This window comes from Aotus nancymaae, unplaced genomic scaffold (genome assembly GCF_030222135.1).
Source record: "Aotus nancymaae isolate 86718 unplaced genomic scaffold, 86718_ANA_hifiasm-v0.15.2.pri h1tg000022l_1, whole genome shotgun sequence".
Taxonomy (NCBI): domain Eukaryota; kingdom Metazoa; phylum Chordata; class Mammalia; order Primates; family Aotidae; genus Aotus; species Aotus nancymaae.
In genome coordinates, this window is record NW_026988435.1 from 46,961,841 (window position 1) to 46,987,785 (window position 25,945).

Below are 25,945 nucleotides of genomic sequence, written 5' to 3' on the forward strand. Positions count from 1 at the left end.
TCAGGAGGGGCTGCCCAGGTGTCCTCTGGCCCCCCGACTGTCCCGCACCTGCCCGGAGGCTCATGTCTCGCAGGAAAGAGAAAGCTCTGGGCCCAGCGTCAGCTCGTATTCTCCACACCCAGTAGGGGGCGCCATTGCCCTCCCGAGCCCGGAGCGCGGCTCAGGGAAGCGTGCGGGGGTGCGGGACTGCGGGGGAGGGCGCCACAGGTGAGGACACAGCTCCGTGGGCGCCAGGCAAGGTCCCAGAGCAGATCTGCAGCCGGCCAGAGGAGCGCACATGGTGAGCTGAAGCTAGAGACCAAGACTTGCTAGGCAAGGGCAGGGCACTGGGACATGGGCAGCTCCGAACCCTCGTAGGGCCAGGGGCGGGCTGAGGCTTTCCTGGGTCCCTGCACCCTCCCTTCCTGTGGCTCCTTGAGACGTGACTATTCCTATCTAGGTCACAACAGCTGCCCAGGGCCACCAAAGGGACTCTGGGACCTTCAGCATCATCTGTCCTGTGGCCGCTTCACAGCAGGGCAGGTGCTGCTAGTGTTACACACGGGCCGGTTCAATGACTCAGCAGAAAAGAAACAGGAACCTGCAGACTGTTAAACTCTGGGCTCCTCCCAGGGCTGTGCTGAGGAAACCAATGGAGTGGGCAGCCCTCGTGTGTGTACACATCACACATGCCAGCACACACCCACACACACATGCACACATCTGCACACATACCAGCACACACCCGCACACACATGCACGTGCACACATGCCTGCACGCACACACCATGCACACCAGCACACACCCGCACACACATGCACACACATCTGCACACATACCAGCACACCCGCACACACATGCACACACATATGCACACATCTGCACACATACCAGCACACACCCGCACACATGCACGTGCACACATGCCTGCACGCACACACCATGCACACCAGCACACACCCGCACGCATGCACACCCACACGCCTGCACACACCATGCACACATACCAGCACACATGCCTGCATGCACACGTGCACACACACCGGCATGCACACACATGTACACACACGCATACACATGCATGTATATACCTGCACACATGCACATCTGCACACGCCAGCACACATCCACGCATGCATGCACACACCCACATGCCTGCACGCACACACCTGCATGCACACACATGCATGTACACACCCGCACACCCACATACACACACCCACGTGCACACATACCTGCACACACACCCGCATGCACACATGCACATCCCTGCATGCACACACTTGCACGTGCACCCCTGCACACAACCACAGGCACACACCCACACGCATACATGCACACACCTATTTGTACACACATGCACATACCACACAGGTCCATACCTGCACACCTGGGTGCATGCACACACGGAGGTGCACTGTGTTTGCACACACATGCAGACACGTGCCTACATTTTTACATGCACAGATACATATGCACAGGCCTGCTCATGTTTTAATATATGTACATCCACATGCACACCCACACACCTGTACACCCCACACAACCCACACACGTGTACACCCGGACACATGTACACCTACACCCATGCGCACACATGTACACCTTCACAGACACCACACGTACAGCCACACATACATGTATATACCCACACGTACACCTACACACATGTATGTACACGTGCAGCCATGCACCTGTGCGTACATGTGTATGGGCATGTGTGTACATGTGCATATGTATATGCACACACATGCCTGTACACAGCACAGCCCTGCACACACGTGCCTGCTGCATGACCACATCGACACGTGCACACACATAGTGCAGCTCTCCCCACATTGCTGGGGAGGACCGAGGAGACATGCCTGCAGCCCTGGGTGTCCTTCTCGTGGCGCCCCCGCTTCTCAGCTACTTGCTGACACTCACTTGTGTTGAAGCAGGTCCCGATGGACTCTGGGGCCGGAAGAGCCTGAAACTCCCTCTCAGGGAAGGCCCCGGAGTGCCTGCCCTGTAGCAGCCCAGGGAGCTGGGAGACCCCAAACTGGCCCTCTGAGCACTGTGTAGAGAGTGCTCACTGCACACAGGGGCTGACCAGGCATCACATCTCGGTGACGAGCAAGGTGCCCTCCCAGCCCCAAGGAACCCTGAAGCAGGGGCTGCTACAGATGGGGGACCATGGAGGGGCTGCCCGAGGCCTTGGGAGCACAGACAGAGAGGGCCCAAGGCAGGGAGGAAGGACAGGGGAGCTGGTGGCAGGAAGGCAGAGAAGGGTATCCAGGCAGAAGGAACTGCAGGACAGACAGAGAGGACCCAGGGAGCCAGGAGGGCTGGGAGCATACAGAGTGGGGAGCAGGGGCTGGCGCAGGTCTAGAGGGCCAGGGTGTGGTGAAAGCAGCTAAGCCTCCAGCCAAAGGTCACTGGGGAGGCCAAGGAGGCTTTTGAGCAGAGCGAGGAGGTCAGATGTACGTCGACGGCTCTAAAACCCACAGGAGCTAGGAGGGTGTCAGGGGAGAGGTGAGCAAAGTGCTGTGGGGATGGGGCGGGTCCCACTCCCAAGGCGGGGAAGAAGGGTGGTGTGTTTGGAGATAGTGGCTGGGGAGGCCCCTCAGAGAACTGAGTACCTCCACAGGCATGGGTGGCACAAGGACTGCTGTGTGAGCCCTGGGGAGGGGCAGGCAGCAGGAGCGTGAGGTGGAGGTGGTGGCGCTCTGGCCACAGACCTGAGGCTGGTGGAGACCCGAGGTCGGGAAAGCTGGAGACGGGCTGTCTGGCCTGGTGGGACCCGCCGCACTGCATCCTGCTTCCGGGCAGGGGCTGCGTCCGTATTTCCTGGGGTGGCAGGGAGCAAGCCTTGAGTTGCATCTTGGTTGGAGCCCAAGGTGGGACGCGCATTTGTTCCGGGAAGAGCACGTGTCTGCTGTGGGGGTGGGCGTGGAGGCCTGTCCAGGACACAGCAGTGGCGGGAGTTGGTGCTGTGTGGTCCCTGCCTGGCTGCCGCTGCAAAGCAGAGCCCCTGCTGAAGTGCAGGGCCGGACAGGCTTCGGGGGCTGGGGGCAGCTCGGGGGCTGGGGGCAAGTCACTCTTCTGCTCCCTGAACTCACCAGGGTCTGCGCACCCGATTTAGCAAATCCAGGGTCCCTGTTCCATCTAAATTGCAGGCAGACAATGAAGGATTCTTTGTGTGTATCCCATGCAATACTTAAGACGTATTTGGCAAAAGAAAAATTAGTTTATCTGAAACTGGCTGGAGGCTGGCAGAGACTCCCAGGGGGTTTTACTAGCTCCTGGTCCCGGCACTCAGCTGGCCGAGTCCACAGCAGGGCGGTTCTTGTCACTGGCTGTCGACGGCCCCTCCTCCCTACTCCAGCTGTCAGAAGCCCCTTGCAGGTTGGAGGGAACCTGTCCTTCTGCTGAAGCTGGTGTGTTGTCCCACTCAGAAGTGAGGAGGTGCCCCCCAAGGGCTGTGCCAACGCAGGCAGAGGGTGTGCAGCGGGGCCCGCAGTCAGGCCACGCCTAGATTCTAAGCACATTAAAAGAATCTGCACATCAAAGGCCCTGCCAAACCCTGGCTGGCATGGGAGCCAAGCGGCCAGGCACCTGCTGGGCTGGGCAGGCTCTTCCTGCCTTCCCTCCAACGGAATTCCCCAGAGCCTGGCCCTGCTGCCCTGGCACGGAGCCTAGCAGCTCAGGAGCATCTTGCTGAGATGATGGTGCCTCCGGGACTTGGCAGTCGGGAGCACCTGGAGCCCCCAACAGCTCCCTTGAGGGCGGGTAGGCACCCGGTAATCAGTGGATTAGTTGCTGGGCAGAGAGGCCCTTGGGTTCCGGCTTTGATGGGGCAAAGAAAGAGGATGCCTCTGTGGTCTGGGAGTGCCAGGGGAGGGGAGGGAGGCAGAGTGCACCCTGGGACTCCCTCCCCAGCTGCCAGGAGAAGTCAGTCCCCCAGTAGGCCCTGGTGAGGGGGGTGCTGGCATCCTCTCAAGGGTAGCTGGCTAAGGCTGGACAAGCATCCCGGGCGGCCGTGGGTGGCAGTGCTACCAGACGGGTCACTCCCAAGGGGACTGGGCTCAGCAGACCCCCAGCCAAATCCTAGGTGCCCCTCTGTACTCTCCCTGCCCTGCAGACCCCGCAAGCCTGGCACCTTCCCTAAGCTGCCTATGCGTATGCCAGCTCCTACATCACAGAGAAGACAGGAGTCATGCAGCAGAGCTGCCGCCCGCCTGGAGCCCTCCTGCCCAGGCTCCACCCAGGCTTTGCCCTGCCCCTCCAGGCTGTCCTGGGCAGTGCTGACCCCTGAGAGGGGGCCTCTCATGCCACCCCTGGACAGATGTGCAGACTGAGACTCAGAGAGACTCAGCCAGGCCTCATGGGGGTGCTTGGAGTCTCCTGCCTGTTTGTGTAACCGCCACACAGCTGCCTGCCAGGCGCCTGTCCCCAGGGTGGCCCCCACTGCAGCCTTTCCCACAGCCCCTCCTGCCCCTCCATCACCAAGGAAGCAGGTATGCACACGTGTGCACATATGAGTGTGCGTGTGCATGTGTGTGGAGAAGCCAGGGGCGGGACCCTCGGGAAGTGTGTGGCACCGAGTTGGGGGCCTGGCTGTGATGAGGGTTCCCTGCTGACGTGGTGGCTGCTGCTATCCTTGGGAGGACCCCAGAAGCCAACAGCCACAATCGCAGAACCACCAAGCTTTGGAAGCTGTGACACCTACTGAGGTCTGCAGCAAACTCATTTAGAATCCAGACCTATTTTGGAGTCCACACTTGGTGACTGTGACCGCAGGCCTCACTCCATCAGCTCAAGGAGCAGGACCCTGTGCCTGGACTTCCAGGGACAGAGCTCACTCCTCCTTTGGTCCAAACTGGGGAGGCCCAGTCACTGGAGGCTTGGTCTCTACCACCTGGAAGAAAGTTCTAGAATTCCTGGTGGGATGGGCAGAAAGACTTTGAGGGCAGGCAGAGGAAGGGGACATCAAACTCTGCCTCCTGCAGGGTGGGCAGCCAGCTCCTCATTCATCCCTGCCCTGGGGCTGCAGAACACTGCCATGTCCACTGACCATGTGTTTGAAGCACTGCACTTAACCTGCGGGCCCAGAAATGCCTGCCCTGTGCTCCTGGGAGAAAGCCAGGTCTGTGCGCACAGCTCCTCAAACCCCACCTGCACCCACACCCCCACAGACCCCTCCAGAGAGCCGCCTTGCTACAGCACACACACACATTCAAAGCATCTCAGCTTCACCCGCTTCAAAGCTTGCATTCGTGAAAGACATTGCAAAACTCAAACCAAACAGTAAACAAATTAAGACATCTCTAGGACCTAAAAGGATTTCAACACAATGTGAAAAATGTTGGCAAAACATGAAAGTGGGCTTTTGTGAGTTTTGAGGAATTACTAAGTTGTGAAAAATGAGGCTCAGGCCGGGTGGAGGGGAAGCCTGTCCACGTGTGTGTGGCCCCCGCGTCTGCCCAGGGCCCTCCTGCCATGCTTGCAGGGCCTGGGCCATGGTGGTGCCCCCAGCAGCCAGGTCCCAGGTCCCGGAGTTCTGGTTCTGCCAGGGGAGCTGCAGCCGCACCTCCTTCTGTGCACTGTGGTCCTGCGCCAGCCCCTGCTCTTCTCCGACATCTCTTTCAGGCAGATGTCACCCACCCCTTGGGACTCCTCCTCAGAGGTCGCTAGCCCAGACCCTCCCTTTGGGCAGGTGGTTCCATTTCTGCCCCTTTGCCGCTGGCCTCCTTCTGAGGATGCCCATGTGTCTCCAGGACCAGTGCCCCAGTCCTCAGTGCACATGGAAGCCGCCCTTCACGTGTGTCCTGAAAATGCAGAGTGGCCGCCTTCCACCACATCGCCCGCCACAGAAGCCCTGTGTTTTCAGCAACCATACTCCACAAACGCCTCCCGACTGCCTTCCAGAGCACACGAATATCAACCAAGCTCAGAATCCAGTCCCAATGTCGTTTCATGAAGAGCGTGTAGTCTGTCAAAGGGATGGGCCCCACGAGTGAAGGGCTGAGACCCACCACAGGTGTGAGGTGTCCCAGGTACTCCCATCATGGCCCAAACCAGGCTGCAGGCTCCACCCCCACGGGGCAGGCATGGAGGAGGGACCGCATGTGGATGCAGAGACACTTGTGGAGAGGTGTGGACAGGGACACCTGGCTCAGCCGCTTATCGCCAAGTGTTTGTGGCCAGGGCCCCACTCCTGAGCCTCAGTTTCCACATCTGTGAGATGGGTCTGAGGTGGAATCGCCAACCAGCTGAGGATGTGCAGCTACAGGCCACCTTCCAGAAATCTCCAAAAGGCTTTCCAACATAGGAAGGCAAGGAAGGTTGCCATCAGCAGAATTCCAGGGCTTCCAGAACAAGGCTGCAGGGGTGAAGGGAACCCGGCTCCATACACAGGGCAGGGGGTCAGGGCTGCCAGGTCTTGCTTATCTGGGAGTGCCAGGCTGCCTGCCTGCATCTGGTCTGGGCACCCAAAAGCAGAGCTGCTCCTGCTTAGGGTCTGTGGGTGACTGTCCCCCTCAAGGTGTGCTGCTGGGAGCTCCTCTGATTCTTGCTGGGTGGCTTCTGGCCTCGCCTCTTCGCCCACGGTGTAGGGTGTGGGACAGACACGCAGGGCCTCTGCCCTCCTTCCCCTCTCCCCGATTCCTCACATGGCCCGGGTTGTACCTCCACTAATAAACAGCAACATACGTGCCTACCATTGGACCCAGACAGATTTCCCTGGGCTCAGCCACAGGGCGATTCTCCAAGTGACACCACGAGTAGCTTGGCGTGGTCCTGACCTTATGGTAATGTCGGTCCCCATAGCCAGGGGCCAGGCTATGGCACCACCCTCCTGGGCGATTTCCATGTCGGGACAAGACGACCGACTGCCACGTCATCCCTGGGACAGTCCCCCATGCCAGTCAAGCCTTCTCCTTTCGTGCTTAAAATCGCAGCACGGTTCACCTACTTCGTACTTGGACCCGTGATCTGCGTACAGCTGCTTTTCAACATGTTTCTCATTGTCCCCTCCTGGGTCTGGCCCTCCCCTCCTTCCCAGAGGAAGAAAGAACGCTCCCAGCTCTCCCATCTTCCCATCCCAGGAGCCCCTTGCTCCTGCTCGCTAGGGCTCTTGGTCTCGTCCGCCTTGGCTGCTGCTGCGCAGGAAGGCCGTCCTGGGCTGGCTCTGGAGTCTCTGCCTTCCTCGTCTCCTGCAGTCCGTGCTTCCAGCACTCGTTTAGCGCGTTCCTGGACACACACTGTGCTCCGTGGGCTCCTCGACCCCCAATCCCCCTTCCATGCCCTCCCTGACCCCAGACCATCTGGGCTGGCTTCTCTCTAGGATCCACATCTACGGTCATCTTTGGGTGGAGCCACCACTTCCAGTTCTGCTCTCTTGCATCTGGTTGAGTCTTGGCTTTCCAGTGCACCCCAGGGACACCGCCTCATCCAGGGCTCCCACGTGTCCCACACTGACAGCCAGACTGGATCATGTGACCGGCACTGGCCAGTGAGCTGTGAGCACTGATCCAGCGAGGTGGGGTCATGTGACTGGCACTGGCCAATGAGCTGTGAACATGGGTCCAGCGGGGCTGGGTCATGTGACTGGCACTGGCCAATGAGCTGTGAACATGGGTCCAGCGAGGCTGGGTCATGTGACTGGCACTGGCCAATAAGCTGTGAACATGGGTCCAGTGAGGCTGGGTCAGGTGACTGGCACTGGCCTCTGAGCTGTCAGCACACGTGAGCACGGGTCCAGCTAGGCTGGGTCATGTGACCGGCACTGGCCAATGGGCTGTGAGTACAGGTCAGGCCAGCCCCTTCCAGTCGTTTCCCACTGTGTGCGCGAGACAGGACGGTGCAACCTCGTGGTCTCTCACTTAATATGGGAACTCAATATGGCAGGAAGCCGCTGACACGTGGGAGCTGTGCACGGCAGTGGCCAGCGGCCTTGTCCTATGGGCAGACCGCGTTCAACTCACACTCAGAACTGAGCCCTCCTACCTCCCAATATCCAGGGCTGCCGATGGGAAATCCGAGGCTGCGGCAGCTCCTGCACGCTTTGAAGGTAACTCCTTTGCTCTCGCCCTCCTAGGTCTCAGCGTCCTTTCAGTCTGATGAGATCTGGGAGGTTTTCTTAAAGGCTTTCTCTGACAACTCCATCACTTTCTTCACCCTCTTCTTTTTTTCTAGAACTTTAGTTAGCCAGATACAGAATCTCCTGGGTTGATTCTGTCTCTTCATTCTACATTCTAGAAGATATTCTTAACTTTATGTTTCAGTCACGTTAATGAATGTCTTCTTTTAATGCCAGCAATTGCATTTTTAATGTCTAAGTTGTCTTCATTAGTAGCATTCTTTATTTCATAAGTGCAATATCTTCTTGAACACTTCTGAAGATAGTTATAACTTTAAAAATTCTTTTCTGGGCCAGGTGCGGTGGCTCACGCCTGTAATCTGAGCACTTTGGGAGGCTGAGGCAGGCGGATCACAAGGTCGGGAGATGGAGACAATCCTAGCTAACATGATGAAACCCCATCTCTACTAAAAATACAAAAAATTAGCCAGGCATGGTGGCACGTGCCTGTAGTCCCATCTACTTGGGAGGCTGAGGCAGGAGAATGGTTTGAATGCGAGAGGCGGAAGTTGCAGTGAGCTGAGATTGCGCCATTGCACTCCAGTCTGGGCGACAGAGCAAGACTCAGTCTCAAAAAAAAAAAAATCCTTTCTGTTTCTAGAGCTAGCTCAGTTTCTTTCAGCACATCTTTATTTTCTTTAGCCCGACTCCTGCACTTTTTAGGATTTTTGGCAAACATCAGGGCCCCTTAGCTGGAGAGGATGGCAGTGGGTGACATGTGCAGCTGGCCGGGTGCACTCTGGGGAGGATGGAATGGGTGACGTGTAGTTGGTTGGGTGTGTTCTGGAGAAGATGGCAGTGGGTGACGTGTAGCTGGCCGGGTGTGCTCTGGGGAGGATGGCATGGGTGACGTGTGGCTGGCTGGGTGTGATATCGGGAGGATGGCATGGGTGACATGTAGCTGGCTGGGTGCACTCTGGGGAGAATGGCATGGGTGACTTGTAGCAGGCTGGGTGTGCTCTGGGGAGGATGGTAGCAGGTGACGTGTGCCGCTGGCCAGGTGCACTCCGGGACGCTGGGGTATCTTGTGCACCTTGGTGAAGTGTCATGAAGAGGACGTTGTAAATTGGACTTGGTGTTATCATAGGAGCTTTAAGATCACAGTGTTGGTAGATGTAGGATGGTAATCTTCAAAATGTACCCCCCAAGCCACTGCAGGGATCCTTTCTCTTGTCACCTCACTTTGTGACTTAGAATGCAGGGCCCCCAGGACCGAAGCCTCTCCGTGGTTCAACAGCTATTAGGAGACCTTGCCTAGTTGACGAGAAAGTCACTTGTGGTGCCTTTCCATCCAGGATGTGCAACTCTGCTCTCGAGACCCTGGGAAGGCTCACTCCCCACTCTCTGGCTCATCTATTAGCTGCTTGGAAGTGACTACCCACGTCTTCTTTCAGGATAAAGCCTTAAGTCCTGCAATTGTTCCTTGTGTGATACGTTTCAAATCCCTTCCTCATTCTGGCAAAGCTCCTCGAACATGCTCTGGTGTGCCAGGCTCTGCATGTGTGAGCTGGGAGCCAGCAGTGCACATGTTCCTGTTAGGGTGACCACACGATCCTGATGGCACATGTGACTGGTGTGGAGCCCCGGGTGTTTCCAGCAGGGCACACGTTCCTGTTAGGGCACCCACGTGATCCTGATGTCACATGTGACAGCTATGGAGCCCCAGGTGTTTCCAGCAGGGCACATGTTCCTGTTAGGGCACCCACGTGATCCTGATGTCACATGTGACAGCTATGGAGCCCCAGGTGTTTCCAGCAGGGCACATGTTCCTGTTAGGGCACCCATGTGATCCTGATGATGCACGTGACCAATGAGGAGCCCTGGGTGTTTCCAGCAGCGCACACGATCCCGTTAGGGTGCCCACACGATCCTGATAGCACATGTGACTGGTGTGGAGCCCCAGGTGTTTCCAGCAGGGCACACGTTCCTGTTAGGGCACCCATGTGATCCTGATGACACATGAGACCCCTGTGGAGCCCTGGGTGTTTCCAGCAGGGCACATGTTCCTGTTAGGGCACCCACGTGATCCTGATGGCACATGTGACAGCTGTGGAGCCCCAGGTGTTTCCAGCAGGGCACACATTCCTGTTAGGGCACCCACGTGATCCTGATGGCACATGTGACAGCTGTGGAGCCCCAGGTGTTTCCAGCAGGGCACACGTTCCTGTTAGGGCACCCACGTGATCCTGATGGCACATGTGACAGCTGTGGAGCCCCAGGTGTTTCCAGCAGGGCACACGTTCCTGTTAGGGCACCCACGTGATCCTGATGGCACATGTGACAGCTGTGGAGCCCCAGGTGTTTCCAGCAGGGCACATGTTCCTGTTAGGGCACCCACGTGATCCTGATGGCACATGTGACAGCTGTGGAGCCCCAGGTGTTTCCAGCAGGGCACACGTTCCTGTTAGGGCACCCACGTGATCCTGATGGCACATGTGACAGCTATGGAGCCCGGGTGTTTCCAAGGGAACCACTGTCGGCTAGATCGCCGGTGCTCTGCAGCTGCGCCCTGGTCCCCAAACCACCCTTGTGCTGCTGCTCAATGTCACCATTTGCCTCTTTAGCCGCTGTCCCTGCGTGTAGAGGCCTCCTTGGGGGTCCCGACTTCCAGCCCATGTCCTGCTCTTGGCTCCGGCTTGCAGCCACTTTCGCATCTCAAACCTCACTGGCCTCAAGTCCGGCTCCAGGCCAATGATTCCTCGTCGGGGGAGCCGTCCCTGCTGAGCCCTGTGGCCAGGCTAACCCATGACCGAAGGCTCCTGAACCCTCCTTCAGGTCAGCTGTCTGCACGCCAGCACGTGGCCACCAGCCCAGGAAGCCCATGTGGTTTCCCAGCGTCTTAGCAGCATGCGTGTTGTGGTGAGGGGACCGTGCAGGGACCGGTAAGACGAGGCGCTTGTGCTCGGCTCTGCCTTGCGCCGTGTCACACTGAGCGGCAGGCCACATTGCCGGGCTTGATCCCACTCTGCCACAGGCAAACCCCTCCACCACTCTGAGTGTCCTCGTGGGTAAAGGGACGAGTGGCTGCACTCCCCTCTCAAGGTGCTGTGAGGATGACGTGGCAGGACATGGGCAGACATTTTGGCACATGCACTTTAAGAGTCGAGGCTCAGCCAGCACCAGCCGCCGCCACCACCCACTCCCTGAGGCTGTTACCAAGACCAGTGGCCGGAAGGAATCTCGCTCACCCACAGCCCCAGTGCACTGAGCCTCGCTCCGTCCCAGTGCCTCATCCTGCCGCCTCCTGGCTCACAGGCACGCTCGCCTATTCCGTCCACAGCACCAGCGAGCTCAAAGTGTGCTCCTTCCGGCACTGCTGCCTCCTCACCTGGGCGACCACTCACCTGGGCACCCGCGGCTCACCTGGGCGGCCACTCACCTGGGCACCCGCGGCTCACCAGGGCAGCCCCTCACCTGGGCACCCGTGGCTCACCTGGGCGGCCGCTCACCTGGGCACCCGCGGCTCACCTGGGTGGCCGCTCACCTGGGCACCCGCGGCTCACCTGGGTGGCTGCTCACCTGTGCACCTGAGGCTCACCTGGGCGGCCGCTCACCTGGGCACCCGCGGCTCACTTGGGCGGCTGCTCACCTGGGCACCTGCGGCTTACCTGGGCGGCCACAGCAGCCTCCCAATGGCTTGCCCCCTCCCAGCCACCGACCAGTCACAACAGTGCAGCCCTGTCGACCCCACAAGGGCAGGCTTAATGTTTACCTGCAGCCCTGTGGCTCTGGGTGGTGACCCTGCTGCCCACTCCCGGCCCTGCTACCCTGCAGGTGCCCTCCCCACTTTCCCAGCCCCCATTTCCTCCTGGTGTTCCCTGACATCTGCTCTCCTTGTGCCCAGAACATCCACTTGAAGCTGCCCTTCCCCACTGACCCATGAGTGGCCTAAGGGTGGGGTGCTGGTCACCTGGACGATGCTGTGCCCCAGCCTCCCAGGCGGCCGAGCAACACAGGCATCCTGCTGCCATCCTCTGCAAGCAGGGCCAAAAGGACGGGACCAACATGCGTGGTTGGTCCCTGTCAGCCGCAGCTCCTGGTCCGGCCCCTGCGGGCTTCTCAAGGTGCTCATGCTCCCAGTTTCCTGAGCTGCTCTCACTCTTGCCGGGTGGAGGGGCTCCAGGAACCTGCGATTGCTGCACGTCTTCCTCCCTTTCGTTTTGAAGCTCATTCCCATGTGCTACCTGCAGGCTTGCTCTCATGAGATGTATGTATGGAATGTTCCAGAATGCCTTCAATCATTTCAGCCATAAAGCCCCCACCACTGCATGTGCAGCCTCTTGTCTAATGCAGGGGCAGCTTGGCAGGGCCTGACTGCTGTCCCTGTTTTTCCAGACACACTGATGGGGGTGGGGGGATCCAGGCCTCAGTGTCCGCCACGGCTCTGCCCCTGTACCAGCCTCACTGGGGGCAGCTCACATGGCAAGAGTGGCCTGGGTGAGTCTCACTGCCTCGGGTGCAGAGCAGCCTGAGAACATTGCCGCAGGGGAATGAGTCACCAGGTCAGAGGGCACGGAAGATTCCGGAAGGACACGAGGGAGGTGATGTCTTATGAGAGGCACGCTTATAGCAAACAGTGGGAGTGCTGTTGGCAGCACTGCAAGGCCCTGAGCTGCTTCCCCAGGAACCAGGGACCATGGCTCACACAGAGGCTGAGCCCGACATGGGAGATGCCCCCCGACCTGTCCCGTACCCTGCACCTTGGCTCCTGTCCCCATCCTTGGCACACTTGCCAGGAGCAGGAGCGTGCTGTCCCCACCCCAGAGGTGGCCTCATTAGCACGTGTCACTGCCTCAACTCAAAGGCCTCGTGGTGACTGGAACCTGCCCAGGGACATGTGAGGCCTGGCGGGGAGTGTCCCGTGCTGCCCCCACCCAGACCCCACACTGCCCTGGGCCAGAGCCAAGCTGCCCAGCTGCCCCCAGGCCAGGGCCCCAATGCCCATACAGACTTGGATGAGACTGCAGGAGCTTCCAAGGGGACAGAGGGCCTGCTTTGAGCCCAGGGAGGGGGCGGGCACTGTATGGAGAACACCATGCCAGGGTGGGGCAGAGCCAGGGTGCACCTCCCACCCCATTTCCGGGCACCTGAACTGTCCCTGGGTACGCAGAGGCTGTTAGGCAGGAAGGGCTCAAATGCCAGGCAAGGAGCGGTACCCTGTGCTGTCCAGACGGGCAGGCCCTGCCTGGGTCTTGGGGTTGCAGGTGCACACGGCAGGCACGGTGGCCAGTGATGGAGAGCCGGGGCTCGTGCTGGGGCCTTACCGGGAAGGACTGGAAGAGCTGGAAGGAGCCCAGGAGCCGGATGTAGAGGTGCGAGTGCACTTTGGTGGACGTGCCGTTGAAGGTGTTGGCCACCACCAGGAATGAGTAGGGCCCCACACTGAAGAACTCCCAGTCGTAGGCACCAGAGGTGGCGATGGTCTGGTTGGCCTCGAAGAGCCGGGTTGCCGGGTTCCACTTGTAGATGACGCTGTCAATGTTGTGGTTGTCGCCTGGAACCAAGGGGCTGCGCTGGGGGCAGGAGGCAAATTCCATGGCCCCGTGGCGGCCCTGACGGAGCCAGAGCTCCAGAGACCCGCAAGGGCAAGGCTAGCCGCTGGGGACTCCCCTTCCCTCCTTGAGTCTCCCGCCCTCAGCCAGCCCCTTGCCGGCCCCACCTCCAGGCATCCACAGGTGCCATCCCCACGTGGAGTAAAGGCCACACCTGCCCTACCTTCCCGGTGGTTAGCCACCGCCAGGAAGTGCTCCCCGTCCACCTCGAAGGCCTCCCAGTCTCGGGCGCTGTGTGTGGCAATGCTCTGGTACGGGGTGAATTTCAGCTTCCTGTGGCTCCATTTGTAAATGACAGAGAACTCCTGACCCTTTTCATCTGGTTCAAAATTAGCCACTGCCAGGAAGATCTGAAAGAGGTAAGCCAGGACCACGTGAGCCTGCCTGGGGCTGGGGCAGGGGCCTGGGGCCAAAGGCTCCTGAACATCAGCCTCTCTCCAGAGCCTCGGCTGCTACGTGGCACAGGGACAGAGGACAGAGGCCCCGCATCACAGGTCATCACGGTGGGGTGGGCACAGCCAGCCACTACCTTCAAGGCCCTTGAAAACGTCTACATCCTTTACCCAACATTTCTACTTCTGTTGCCTTCTGAAGGCAAAAAATCACAAAAGCCAAAATCCCCAAATTCAGGAAACGCTTTATGCACAAAAACGTTCTTCCTAACCCAGATGACTGGAAAAACTCATTACAGCCTGCTCCCCCATGGTAAGGGTGTGATCTCCACACAGAGCTGTGTCAGGACAAGGCGTGGAAAACAGGAACAGGGTGCAGTGAGCCGGCCTCACGGCGCAGCTGCGTGGACATGTGCAATGAGGGGCAGGTGCCCGGGTCACGGGCGACGTGCTTGGAGGCGAGGGTGCCACATGAACCTGTGTGCTTGCCTGGGTGGGGGGACAAAATATTTTCCCCTTTGCTTCTCTGAATTTTTCAAGTTTTCCTTGATGTAAAGTTATTTTTTTATAATAAAAAATTAAAACCTTATGATATCATCAATCAAAAAAAAAAAAAAGCTAGTTATTCACCCGCCATACTGGACGCGGACGCAGCCGGGTTGAGGGTGGCCATAAGTCACAGGAGAGCAGAGTTTCCACCTGCTGTGCTCACTGCTTTAGCCCCGTGTCCAGGCGGGGTCTGGTGGGTGTGCTTGGCACAGTGCGGTCAGGTGAGTGACTATTTGGGGGCAGTCGGGAGGTGCTGTCTCCAGGACACTGCTGTGTGGAGTCCAGGGAGTGGACAGAGCTGGGGAGAGGAAGCCCCGTCCTTCCCCTGTGATGTCAACCATCTCTCAGACCTGCCACCTCTGCCCAGAGCAGCCCGGACGGGAAGGCGGCTGCCTGCGTGCAAGGCATCACCCATGGCTCGCGAGCCTAGCCTCAGCCTTCTGTGTGGACATCACGTGTCCTCAACCAGGAATGTCCATCTTGTAATTTCTTTCTGAAACGATTTCTGGTTCTTGACCGGCTCATGTAAATACTCTCAGCAGGTTTTAAGTGTAGCGATTCGGGGTCTATGTAGAACTGGATGGCATCTGGGAGATGGCCTGGCCTTCCATTCAGACCATCTAAAGTCACACCCTGGATTTCAGGTGTGCGACTCGGTGAGCCTTCTACCACCTGAATGAGGCGTTGACACCATGAGAAACTCCTTTACCTGCAGAATCAGCGCAGGGAGCCCTGCCCGTGGACTTTCCAGGTTAAAGGGGCTGGAGACAGTCACGGAACACAGACTTGCCTTTTTCCCGATGGTGAAATGCCTCCAGGCCTGTGCTTGGTGCGTGGGGATGCTCTGATACGAGACGAACTTCCCTTCGGTCCACTTGTACACGGCGGACGTGGCTTTGCGATTGGCCGTGGCCACGAAGAGCCCCGCCTGGGGGATGCGGAAGACCTCGATGCCCAGGGTCTCGGAGCTGGTGAGCAGCTTCTGATGTTCCTCCACGTAGTCCAGCCTTTCTTTGGCTTATGATAGAAGTATTGTGACTCGGTTAAGATTTCCGAGAATGGGCACCCGGAGCAATCAATCATCATGGGAGCGCGATCCCCAAGCCCCAAGCCCCAAGCCTCAACTCCTGTGCCTCAGCCTCGGCATCAGTTTCCACAGTGTACTGTCACAGGAAAGGCCATCACAGGGAGGTCCTCACTGCTGCCAGGGCTTTGTGATGTGTGCAGCCCCCAGTGATACCGACAGGACGAGGTTTACACAGTGCGACCTTGTGAAAGTCTCACCTCTTCCACGGCAAGTTGTGCTCTCGATAAAGTGAAAGAGAGCAGCTCACACACGTGCCAGCTGGAACCCGTGCCCATTTCCCACGGGTAACCCGTCTGGAGCATCAGTTGCAAGCTCCTCTCACCTCCCCAGCAGCAGGAACAGACTGCTGAGAAGGCTTGTTGTAAAAATAACCTTTTAGGCTCTTCCTCTCCTTGCGTCTCATCTCTGATCTAGCGGACAGGGAGGGTGTGGGCAGAGGCGGCGGCCAGGCCACCCTACCAGGAGGCTGCAGGGATGCAGGCATCATCTTCCCACAGTTCGGGAAGGGGTACTGAGTGATGCCCAGCCCTGCCAGCCCATGCCATGCCCTGGAGGTTCACATTTCCAAATGGGGTGGTTTATTCTCCTGAGTGGCACCTGTCCCAAGGAGGGCCTGTGGCTGAGGGTCCTGCAGCTCTGGGTGGGACAGTGTCCTGGCTTGCTGGCCATCCTGGCCGCCACTTGCTTTGGGGGTCAGGACTGACACTGCCCCAGCCTGGCGGCCAAGCCTGAGGTCATTCAGAGGTGGCTGAGGCGCCACCCTTCCTAGCCGCGGCTCCCAGTCGCGCCGTGCCAGAGCGGCCCTGCCTCACCTGCTAACACAGACACCCACTCGTTGCCAACACACAGGTACAGCCCCTTCCGGCCAGCATCAAACCAGAACTGGGCGTCTTCCACTTTGGTACACGGTGGCCGGGGTCCCAGTGTCACTCGAATGTTGGTTTCTGCAGGGAAGACCAGGAAGATGAGTGTCCAGCAAGCCGGTGCCCCCGAGGAAGATGACACGGGAGGAGGGCCAAAGCAGGCTGCCCGCCTCTGCCTCTGCCTCTGCGCGCGAGCTGGGAAGGGCCCCCGCAGCCATCTTGGCACAGGCGTGCCACACCACAGGTGGGGAATGAGAACCTGGCCTACTGGTGACGAAGGACATTACGATGCCCCCTATACGGTCAGCCCACCCTCTATCCACTCTGAAAAGCATGGCTTTCCGTCCCATTGAGACAGAGAAGCCCACTTCTCTGGTGTGAGGCCAGGGCTCTCATGTCTGCCCTTGGTGTCAGGGCGGGTGGCCCCCCTACTAAGCATAGGGATATTTTAGCACCTCATTATGGGACTGCACGCAGCGCTGGCCCGTCTCGGGAGTGAGTCCCTATTAACACTGGGGTATCTTAACCCCGACTTGGCATGGATCTGCGACAGTTTGATCTCATCACTGCCAGCAGTCACACCCCACTGTGGGTCCCAATTCTGCTACCTCTTGACTTTACGTGGGACCTCTGTGCAGCCACCGGCCTGTGCTGACCAGCTGTGTGACGCGGTATACTGTGCGGGCCGGATATGTGGGAGGTGGGGGCTCCCCTACCTCGTAACCGCTGACCCTGAGGCTCAGGGGCTTGGCTGTCCTCCACCTCACTGTCCCTCGGGGTGGCCGCAGAGCAGTGGGGGATGCGGCGGGAAGGGGCGCTTCAGATTCTCCATGGCAGGGGTGTGGTTTAAATAAACACGGTCAGCCTTGTAACTTCGTGCGAGAGAAAGCCAAGCCGGGAGACCCTCTGGGCCAGGGGGACTGTGGGAAATGTGCGTGTACGGCCAGGGTGGGCCCGACTGGGGCGGGCTGGTCTGGATGACTGTGGGACGGAGGCGGGGCTGGGGGTGGAGCAGAAATGGCCCAAATGCTGTTATGGGGGGCAAAAGGGGATGAGGGATGTCAGATAGCTCTGGACAAAGAGTTTCTAAAGTAAGTTAGGCCTGCTGTCTGCCGGGGGTGCCCAGGAAGGGGCTGGGCAGCTGTTGTGGGAGTGCTCGGAGGGAAGAGCAGATGACACTGGCCTGTCTAATGGCACCGCCTGCCTTCCTGGGCATGGGCCCCGAGTGTCATCCCCTTGGCCAGTGTGACCGCTGCCCCCCATGGCAGCAAAGAGAGGGGCAAGCACATGGGCTGAGAACTGAGCCCCGAGTTCCCGCCTGGTGTGAGGCCAGAGCTCTCACGTCACCTTTGGTGTGGGGGCAGGTGGCCCCCCTACTAACCATAGGGATATTTTAGCACCTCGTTATCTTCCGGCTTCCCCGTGAGAGCCCGCAGGACCCGTGGGATGGACAGCACGGCCAGCGGGGCGTTCCTGCTGGGACACAGCCTTGGGGTGGCGTCTGAGCCCGGCAGCAGGACCAGCTGCCTCACCAGGCCCTGCAGAGAGAGGGACAGCTCCTTCAGGCCCACGCTGCTGAGGAGTGACCTGCTGAGGAGGGGCGGCCCATCCAGACCCTGGAGGAGGGTGGGGTGGATGGAATCTAACCTTTTGCAGAACTAAGTGGGAAGCGTCTACATGATGGTTACTGGGGTGGCCATGGGAGCAATGGTGAAGAGTTGCCCACCTTCCCAGGGAACTGAACCACAGAAGGGGTTTTTTGTGTGAACTTAGAGTGATTGGCAACTCTGCTCATCCATTAGCCCATCCACCCATATGTTCATCCATGCATCCATCCATCCACCCATTCATCCATCACTCATCCATCCATCCCTCCATCCACCCATCCACGCACCCATTCATCCATCTCTCATCCATCCATCCCTCCATCCACCCATCCACACACCCATTCATCCATCTCTCATCCATCCATCCCTCATCCCTCATCCATCTAGTCCTCCATCCCTCCACCCATCCACCCATCCCTCATCCATCCACCCCTCCATCCCTCCATCCACCCATCTACCCATTCATCCATCACTCATCCATCCATCCCTCCATCCCTCATCCATCCAGTCCTCCATCCCTCCATCCACACCTCCATCCCTCCATCTACCCATCCACCCATCTGTCACTCATCCATCCATCCCTCCATCCCTCATCCATCCAGTCCTCCATCCCTCCCATCCACCCATCCACCCATTAATCCATCTCTCATCCATCCACCCCTCCATCCCTCCATTCACCCATCCCTCCATCCCTCATCCATCCAGTCCTTCATCCATCACTCATCCATCAATCGCTCCATCCACCCATCCATTCATCCAGCCATCTCTCCCTCTGTCCGTCCATCCATCTACCCATTCATCCACCCATTCATCCATCCCTCAACCGTCCATCCATCCATCCATCCATCTTTCTGTCCATGGTTCACCTCTCCACCCATTCATCCACCCAACCATCCATCCATTCATCTGTCCATCTGTCCATCCCTCCATCCGCCCATCTGCTCATCCATCTGTCCAAGCATGCACTGATAAGCATTCACGGCACCTGCTATGTGTCAGACATGGCTCTAGAAACCGGACCCAGCAACGAACAATAGCCTCTAGCTTCATGGAGTGAGGTCCCTGCTCATATTCGAGGGAAGAGACAGGTGCCGAGCAGACACACAGCCGGCCCGAGAGCAGTCAGCACCACCGAGGAGCGGCAGCTCGGGGGAAGGGGCTGCAGGGTGCAGTGTGGGCATTGGCTCAGCATGGTGGGGGCAGCCTGAAGAGGACTGCTGGGTAGGGACCCAAGACTACCAGGGAGGAGAGTGCCAGGAAGAGGAAACGGCAAGCTGGAAGGCCCTGTGGTAGACGCTCCACGCACGCTTGCGCCCTCCCTTCCAGTTAGCACATCTGGGGATCTGCTCAGCTAGAGCAGCAGGACAACCGGCTGGGACAGCCCTATCCCACGGGCGCGGGTGCCGGGAGGGCGGCCCCGTCCCACGGGCCCCTCCATACTCGCCGTGAACAGGCCTTTGGCTCTCCTCCGGCTGCCGATGAAGAACCGAGCTCCTCTCACCGATAGGGTGGCTGGGAAGGGCACATCGGCCATTCTGAAAGCGTCAGAGGACAGCGTTAGGGCCACAGGAGAGCGGTGGCTCCCGGTCTGCTCACAGAAGGAACGGGAAAAGCCCCTCCACCCCATAGCTCCTGGCCCCTGGTCGGCCCCTACCCAGGGCAGCTCCTACAGGCAGGGCTCCGCGGCCGCAGGGGCACCCTCCCCGCGGGGGTACCTACATGTCCAGCGGGAGGCCGCAGTCCGTCGTGAGGGAGAACACGCCTGCGGTCACAGCCAGGACCAGCGTGTGCCAGCGGCTGTCCCCCAGGGCCGGGCTGCGGAAGGACACGCGGGTCTGCCAGGCACCGGCCACGTCCTCGCTGAGGAACAGGAAGTGCAGCTGGGAGGGCGAGAAGCGCAGGCCGAGCAGCAGCAGGTCGCTGTCCTCGGCCACCACAGTCAGCAGGTACTCGTTCCTCTGTGGAGAGCAGGCGGGCTCAGTGCGGGGCGGGGAGGGGCTCGGCTCGGGGGCAGGGCTGGTGGGAAGGGCAGAGGTGATGGGCGCAGGTGGTGAGACGAGCGGGCTGGCTGGAGGGGCGAGGCCGAGGAGGAGGTGCGGGGGAAGGGCAGGGCAGGGCGGATGGGGCCCTCTAATTAGCCCTCTAATGAGGAGGAATGGGTTGATGGAGGACTGGAGCTGGTGTGAGGGGCGGGGCTGGTGTGAGAGGGTGTGGCTGGTTGTCAGGGGGCGGGGCTGGTGTGTGAGGGGCAGGGCTGGTGTGTGAGGGTGTGGCTGGTTGTCAGGGGGCGGGGCTGGTGTGTGAGGGGCGGAGCTGGTGTGAGGGGCGGGGCTGGTGTGTGAGGGGCGGGGCTGGTGTGAGGGTGTGGCTGGTTGTCAGGGGGCGGGGCTGGTGTGTGGGGCGGGGCTGGTGTGAGGGTGTGGCTGGTTGTCAGGGGGCGGGGCTGGTGTGAGGGGGCGGGGCTGGTGTGTGAGGGGCGTGTGAGGGGTGGAGCTGGTGTGGGGCGGAGTTGGTGTGAGGCGGCGGGGCTGGCATGTGAGGGGCAGGGCTGATGTGAGAGGGTGTGGCTGGTTGTGAGGGGGTGGGGCTGGCGTGTGAGGGGGCGGGGCTGGTGTGTGAGGGCTGGAGCTGGTGTGAGGATGTGGCTGGTTGTCAGGGGGCGGGGCTGGTGTGAGGGGTGGAGCTGGTGCGAGGGGGCGGGGCTGGTGTGGGGGTGGGGCTGGTATGAGGGGCGGGGCTGCTGCATAAGGGGCGGGGCTGGTGTGTGAGGGGCGGCCTGGTGTGAGGGGTGGAGCTGGTGTGAGGCAGAGCTGCTATGAAGGGTGAAGCTGGTGTGAGGGGCAGAGCTGGTGTGAGGGGGTGTGGCTGCTGTGAAGGAGTGTGGCTGGTATGTGAGGGGTGAAGCTGATGTGAGGGGTGGGGCTTGTGTGAGGGGGGTGGGACTGCTGGGCCAGGGGCAAGGCTGGTGCCAGGCAGTAGGGACTGGCTCAGTCAGGAGCACGGGTCCCTGGTAAAACCAAATGTGCCCCCACGCACTAGGATGGCTAATGTGCAAAGAGCAGAATGTGCTGTGCTGGCGACAACGTGGAGAAACTGGAACTCTTGCACACTGTTGGTGGGAATCTAACATTGTACAGCCACTGTGGAAAACAGGGTGGCAGTTCCTCAAAACCTTAGAAACAGAATTACCAAATGATTCAGCAGTTCCACTTCTGTGTCTATTCTCAAAAGAATTGAAAGAGGTATTTGTACAGCCATGTTCATAGCAGCTGACTCACAATTGCCAAAAGGTAGAAGCAGCTCAAGTGTCCATGAACAGGTGGATGTGTAAACACAGTGTGGTCCATCCACACGGGGGAACGTCAGCCAGCCACGAAAAGGGAAGGAAATGCTGACACACGCTACGACAGGGATGAACCTTGGGGCTGTTCTGCTGATACGAGGTCCCTACACTGGTCAGATTCATAGAGACAGAAGGTAGAGTGGCGGGTGCCGGGGCTGGGGGGTGATGGAGAGTGAGTGTTTAATGGGTGCAGAGTGTCAGTTTTGGGGGAGATGAAGAAGTTCTGGAAATGGACGGTGGTGACGTTTGCACAGCATGAATGTCCTGAATGCCACTGGACTGAACACCTGAAAATAGTGTACGTGGCAAATTTTATGTTGTGTGTATTTTACCACAATTTTAAAAAGTACACACACGCAGTGTCCAGCGAGACCTCAGCGCTTTGTGGGTTCCCTTCCTACTTGGGCTATGTGAAACTTAGCCTGGCTATACTTAGCTGCCATTTAGGTTCCATCAATTCCTAGCCTAACGCAATTATAGAATTGAACGTGATGAAGCCTGAAAGGTAAAGCTGGTATGAAGACAGAGCGTATACAGCCATGTGCGGCCACACCGCGTTCCAGTCGACAATGGCCGGCATTTAAGTAGCGACGTGCCGTCAGGCTGTAAGCCTAGGTGTGTAGCGCCTGCAGCATGCAGGTGTGTAGTGGGCTGCACCATCTGGGTGTGTGTAAACACAGTCTGATGTTCATACGATGACAATATCTTCTAACATATGCATTCCTCAAAACGTAACCCAGTCATTAAGCGACGCATGACTGCATATATATTTTGGCAAGTCTTTGCCCGTGTAAAACTGCAGGCCATACTCTAGGAAGCCACTTTTCTAAAGAAGAAGTGAAACACCCTCTACAGTCTGCATATTTAATTTAACTTTCAATTCAGCAAGAACAACTTGTCCTGGTTTGGGTCCCGTGACCCTGGCTGTTTGGGGAGTGGCGAGGACGGCCCAGCCCCTTTGATGTCCATGGTGGGAGGCGGCCGCCTGAACTCACCTCCCTCCCCTGAGAGGGAGCACTCCCAACTGGAGGCTTTCAGAAAGAGGGTGTGATAGGTGGATGCCAGTAAGTGACGAAGGAAAGGCAAAATCCTTCCAGTGATGGCAGGAACAGTAGGGAGCCCTGGCGTGGGGCAGGGAGCTGGCTGGGAAAGGAGAGCTGACCCCGCAGCCAGGAGAATCGTGGCAGGGAGTCTCCACCCAGCCCTGTTCACACCCAGGGCACGAGGGGGCTGAGCAGGGACAGCCTTCTTGGGTGTGGCCGGAGTCTCACTTGGTGACCCATCCAGAGGAGATAGGTCACTGCCCTTACTCCTAGAAACAGTCGTGGCTGGAGGAGACCGATGTCAGTGCAAACCATGTGTCCCCCCACCAGGAGCACACAGGAGAAGAGAATCAGGTGACCAAGGAGAATTTATTGGGAGCAGGAGGAGGTGCTGACAGGCTCAAGTCGAGGCCAAATGACCCGGGGCAGAGAAGCTGAGAGGGAGGACGGGGGCCCAGCAGGCAGGTGGGCAGGTGCTGGGAGGCAGGAGCTGGGGAGCAGTGAGGATGGGGGCTCCTGGGAGCAAGGAGGGTGGTCACCTCAGCACAGGGGAGACATGGGGACCCTGTCCCAGGTGGGGCAGCCACCTAAGCCAGATCAGGACCTGAGCCGGGCTGGCCCTGGGGGATGTGCCTGGCAGCAGCTGTACTCCTGGCCTCAGGAGAGGCCTCAGCAGGCTGGGCAGGAGCACGCGGGGCGGCAGAGGAGGGACACGCAGGAGGCCGGGCGGCAGCAGCTGGGCTGGCAGGAGGAGGCAGGGGCACAGCAGGAGGGGATGGGCACGCAGCAGGTAGGCCTGCACACGGGGCGGCAGAGGAGGGACACGGAGGAGGAGGGTCTGCAGCAGGAGGAGGTGCAGCAAGCCGGCTGACAGCTAGACTGCTGGCAGCATGAAGAGGAGGACTCTGAGCAGGTGGGCATGCAGCACACGGACTTGTAGCAGGTGGGCACACAGCAGACAGACTTGCAGCGGATGGGCACACAGCAAGACTGCTGGCAAGAGGAAGAGGCACAGCAAGCAGGCTGGCAGCTAGATTGCTGGCAGCATGAAGAGGAAGCCCCAGAGCAGACAGGCACACAGCAGATGGGCTTGCAACAGACAGGCTTGCAGCAGACGGGCACACAGCAGGCCTGCTGGCATGGGGAGGAGGTACAGCAAGCTGGCTGGCAGCTAGGCTGCTGGCAGCATGAAGAGGAGGACTCTGAGCAGGTGGGCACACAGCAGACAGACTTGCAGCAGGCGGGCACGCAGCAGGCCTGCTGGCAGGGGGAGAAGGTGCAGCGAGCCGGCTGGCAGCACGAGGGCGTGCAGGAGCTGGTGCAGCCTGGTTGGCAGGGGCAGGGCTCACAGGCCGCCTGGCAGCAGGGGCTGGACACACAGCTCACTGGGGTGCAGACCAGGGTCAGGCACGGGGCCGGGGCGCAGCAGCTGGGGGCGCAGCAGGGGGGCTCACAGCAGCTCTCTGGGCAGTCGTCCACCTGCCAGGAGGAATCAGTGCAAGAGTCACAGGAACCAGGAAGGCAGATGCGGCTGCTGTAGCTCAGGTCGCTGGAGCAGACGGACATGGTTGAGCTGGGGGAGTGCGTGAGTGGGTGAGTGTGTGCGTGAGTGTCTGAGGTGTCGTGGGCAGCTGGGCTTTTATATCTGGCCAGGGCGTGTGTTGTTTTAGCTGGAGGCTCCGCGAGTCTTCCCTTTCCTTGTTGGAGGTCTGAGCTGGGTCCTGGAAGTCCTCATTTGTTCCAGTTTATTTACACAACAGTATTTGCCAAGCCTGTAAAACACGCAGGTGGGGTTGAGGCCTGTGTCGATTCCCTGTTCCGTGGGTGGTCCTCTGAGCAGACTCTTCAGGGAAGACGTGTCCTCAGCACGCAACCTGTCTTTCAAGTTCTGCACTCTGTCACGTTGCAGGTGAGGGGACCTGAATTCCCAGTGTCTATGGCTGGGCAACAGGGCACCGAGAGTCAGGGCAGAGCCGGGGTCCCTGCGATGAGTGCTGCTCGTGAGCTGAAGCAGCACCGCACGCAGGCAAGGGCTAAGGGCAGGCTTGAGCCGCCGCGGTGAGGAGTTCACAGGCAGAGACAGAAAGTCTCACACACAGCACGGAATGACAGAGGCGGAATACGCGGAAGCGATCGTAAGAGAAACGTGATTCTTCCAGAATATCTAATGTTCCTCAAATAAGATTTTCCAGAACGAGAGCGCAAAGGGGAGAAGCAGGAGAAAACTTTCCAGGACGGAATGAAAACAAGGGTCTTCAGATTTGAAATTTTATCAAATATGGGACAAATTGAATGGAGAATGGTGCGCGTCTAGACAAGCTGGTGGCGTTTCCAACACCAAACATGAAGAGAAACCCTCAAAGCCTCCAGAGAGACGGGCGTCCTACTGCAGCTGAGGAAATTTGCACGTCCAAAGACACTTGAGCCAAGTCTTAGTCTTCGGGAAAGTTCCTAGGAGTACAGAACGCTACTAAATCATCCGGTGTAGGGGAAATTAAAGAGTTTCACACAATGCGACTGTGAATATGTCTTCAGAGCACACGGTGCCTCAAAACAAAAAGCAACTTCAAAGAGAAGTACAAAAAGAACAAGAAAGAAGCCAAAAAACAAATCAGCCAAGATTAGGTTGTTCACCTCTTCAGGGAGAGGAAGTGACCTGCTTCCCTGAGCCTTGTAGAACCAAGTAACAGTGAGTGATCCTCCTCCTCCTCGTCCTCCTCTCCCTCCCCCTCTTTCTCCTTCTTCATTTAATTTACCCTCAGTGGTCTATAGTTCATGGGTTTCGACAAGTGCATGGAACCCTGTATCTACCACCACAGTGCTGCAGAGAGGAATTCTAGCATCCTCAAAAATCCCCTTGCGTTGACTCGCTGTGGCCAGCCCCTCCCTCACTCATGTCTCTTCCAGAATGTCATGGACCGTGGACATTCAGTGTGCCGCCTGGCAGGTCTCACTTGTCTCACTTAGCAGCATGCGCCTGGGATCCTCCAGATCGTGCTGCATGTCGGTAGCGTACTGCTTTTCACTGCTGAGTAGTATTCCATTGTATGGGTATACCAGAGTTTATCCATTCAGTGACGGAAGGATGTTTTGTCTCCTGTTTAGATGATTATGAACACGTCTACAAACATTGCCTGTGTACGGTTTTTGGCATGATAATGAGTTATATTTGTCTAGGGTAAATACCCAGGCGTGGAATTGCTGGATCATATGGTCAGTGCCTGTTTAACTTTACAGGAAACCGCCAGACCGTTTTGCAAGGTGGCAGTGCTGTGTCACATTTCTGCCAGTGATGCATGAGAGTTCTCGTTCCCGTCCATCCTTGCCAGTACGTGATGTTGCAAGTTAAAATAAAACAAAAACAAAACTAGGCATTCTAGTAAGCACGCAGTGGTAACTGTTGTAAT

At 58.6% G+C, this 25,945-nt stretch overlaps 2 protein-coding genes across 3 annotated transcripts in view; both read right to left on the bottom strand.

Annotated features, from left to right (window-relative positions):
- The window catches only part of TSPEAR (thrombospondin type laminin G domain and EAR repeats), a 170,144-nt gene that overhangs the window by 9,559 nt on the left and 134,640 nt on the right, over positions 1-25,945 (bottom strand). Inside the window, exons 3-9 of the mRNA XM_064380221.1 lie at positions 19,872-20,110; positions 19,597-19,687; positions 17,927-18,083; positions 16,495-16,626; positions 15,386-15,612; positions 13,818-14,004; positions 13,367-13,596 (exon numbers count right to left, since the gene is read on the bottom strand). Coding sequence (XP_064236291.1) covers positions 13,367-13,596; positions 13,818-14,004; positions 15,386-15,612; positions 16,495-16,626; positions 17,927-18,083; positions 19,597-19,687; positions 19,872-20,110 — 1,263 coding nt within the window. The remainder of the gene's footprint in view (positions 1-13,366; positions 13,597-13,817; positions 14,005-15,385; positions 15,613-16,494; positions 16,627-17,926; positions 18,084-19,596; positions 19,688-19,871; positions 20,111-25,945) is intronic.
- On the bottom strand, positions 23,208-24,104 carry LOC105707899 (keratin-associated protein 10-12-like). 2 transcript variants are annotated; one of them, XM_064380224.1, is made up of 2 exons: positions 23,826-24,104; positions 23,208-23,714 (listed from the first exon to the last, which is right to left on the bottom strand). In XM_064380224.1, the coding sequence occupies exons 1-2, from the start codon at positions 24,102-24,104 to the stop codon at positions 23,208-23,210; spliced, it is 786 nt and encodes a 261-aa protein (XP_064236294.1). The 2 variants fall into 2 exon arrangements, with proteins under 2 accessions (XP_064236294.1, XP_064236293.1); XM_064380223.1 differs by having other exon boundaries at positions 23,208-24,104.

Coding starts and splice junctions, on each gene's coding strand:
- LOC105707899 (XM_064380223.1), bottom strand. CDS start 24,104: ATGTCCGTCTGCTCCAGCGACCTGAGCTACAGCAGCCGCATCTGCCTT.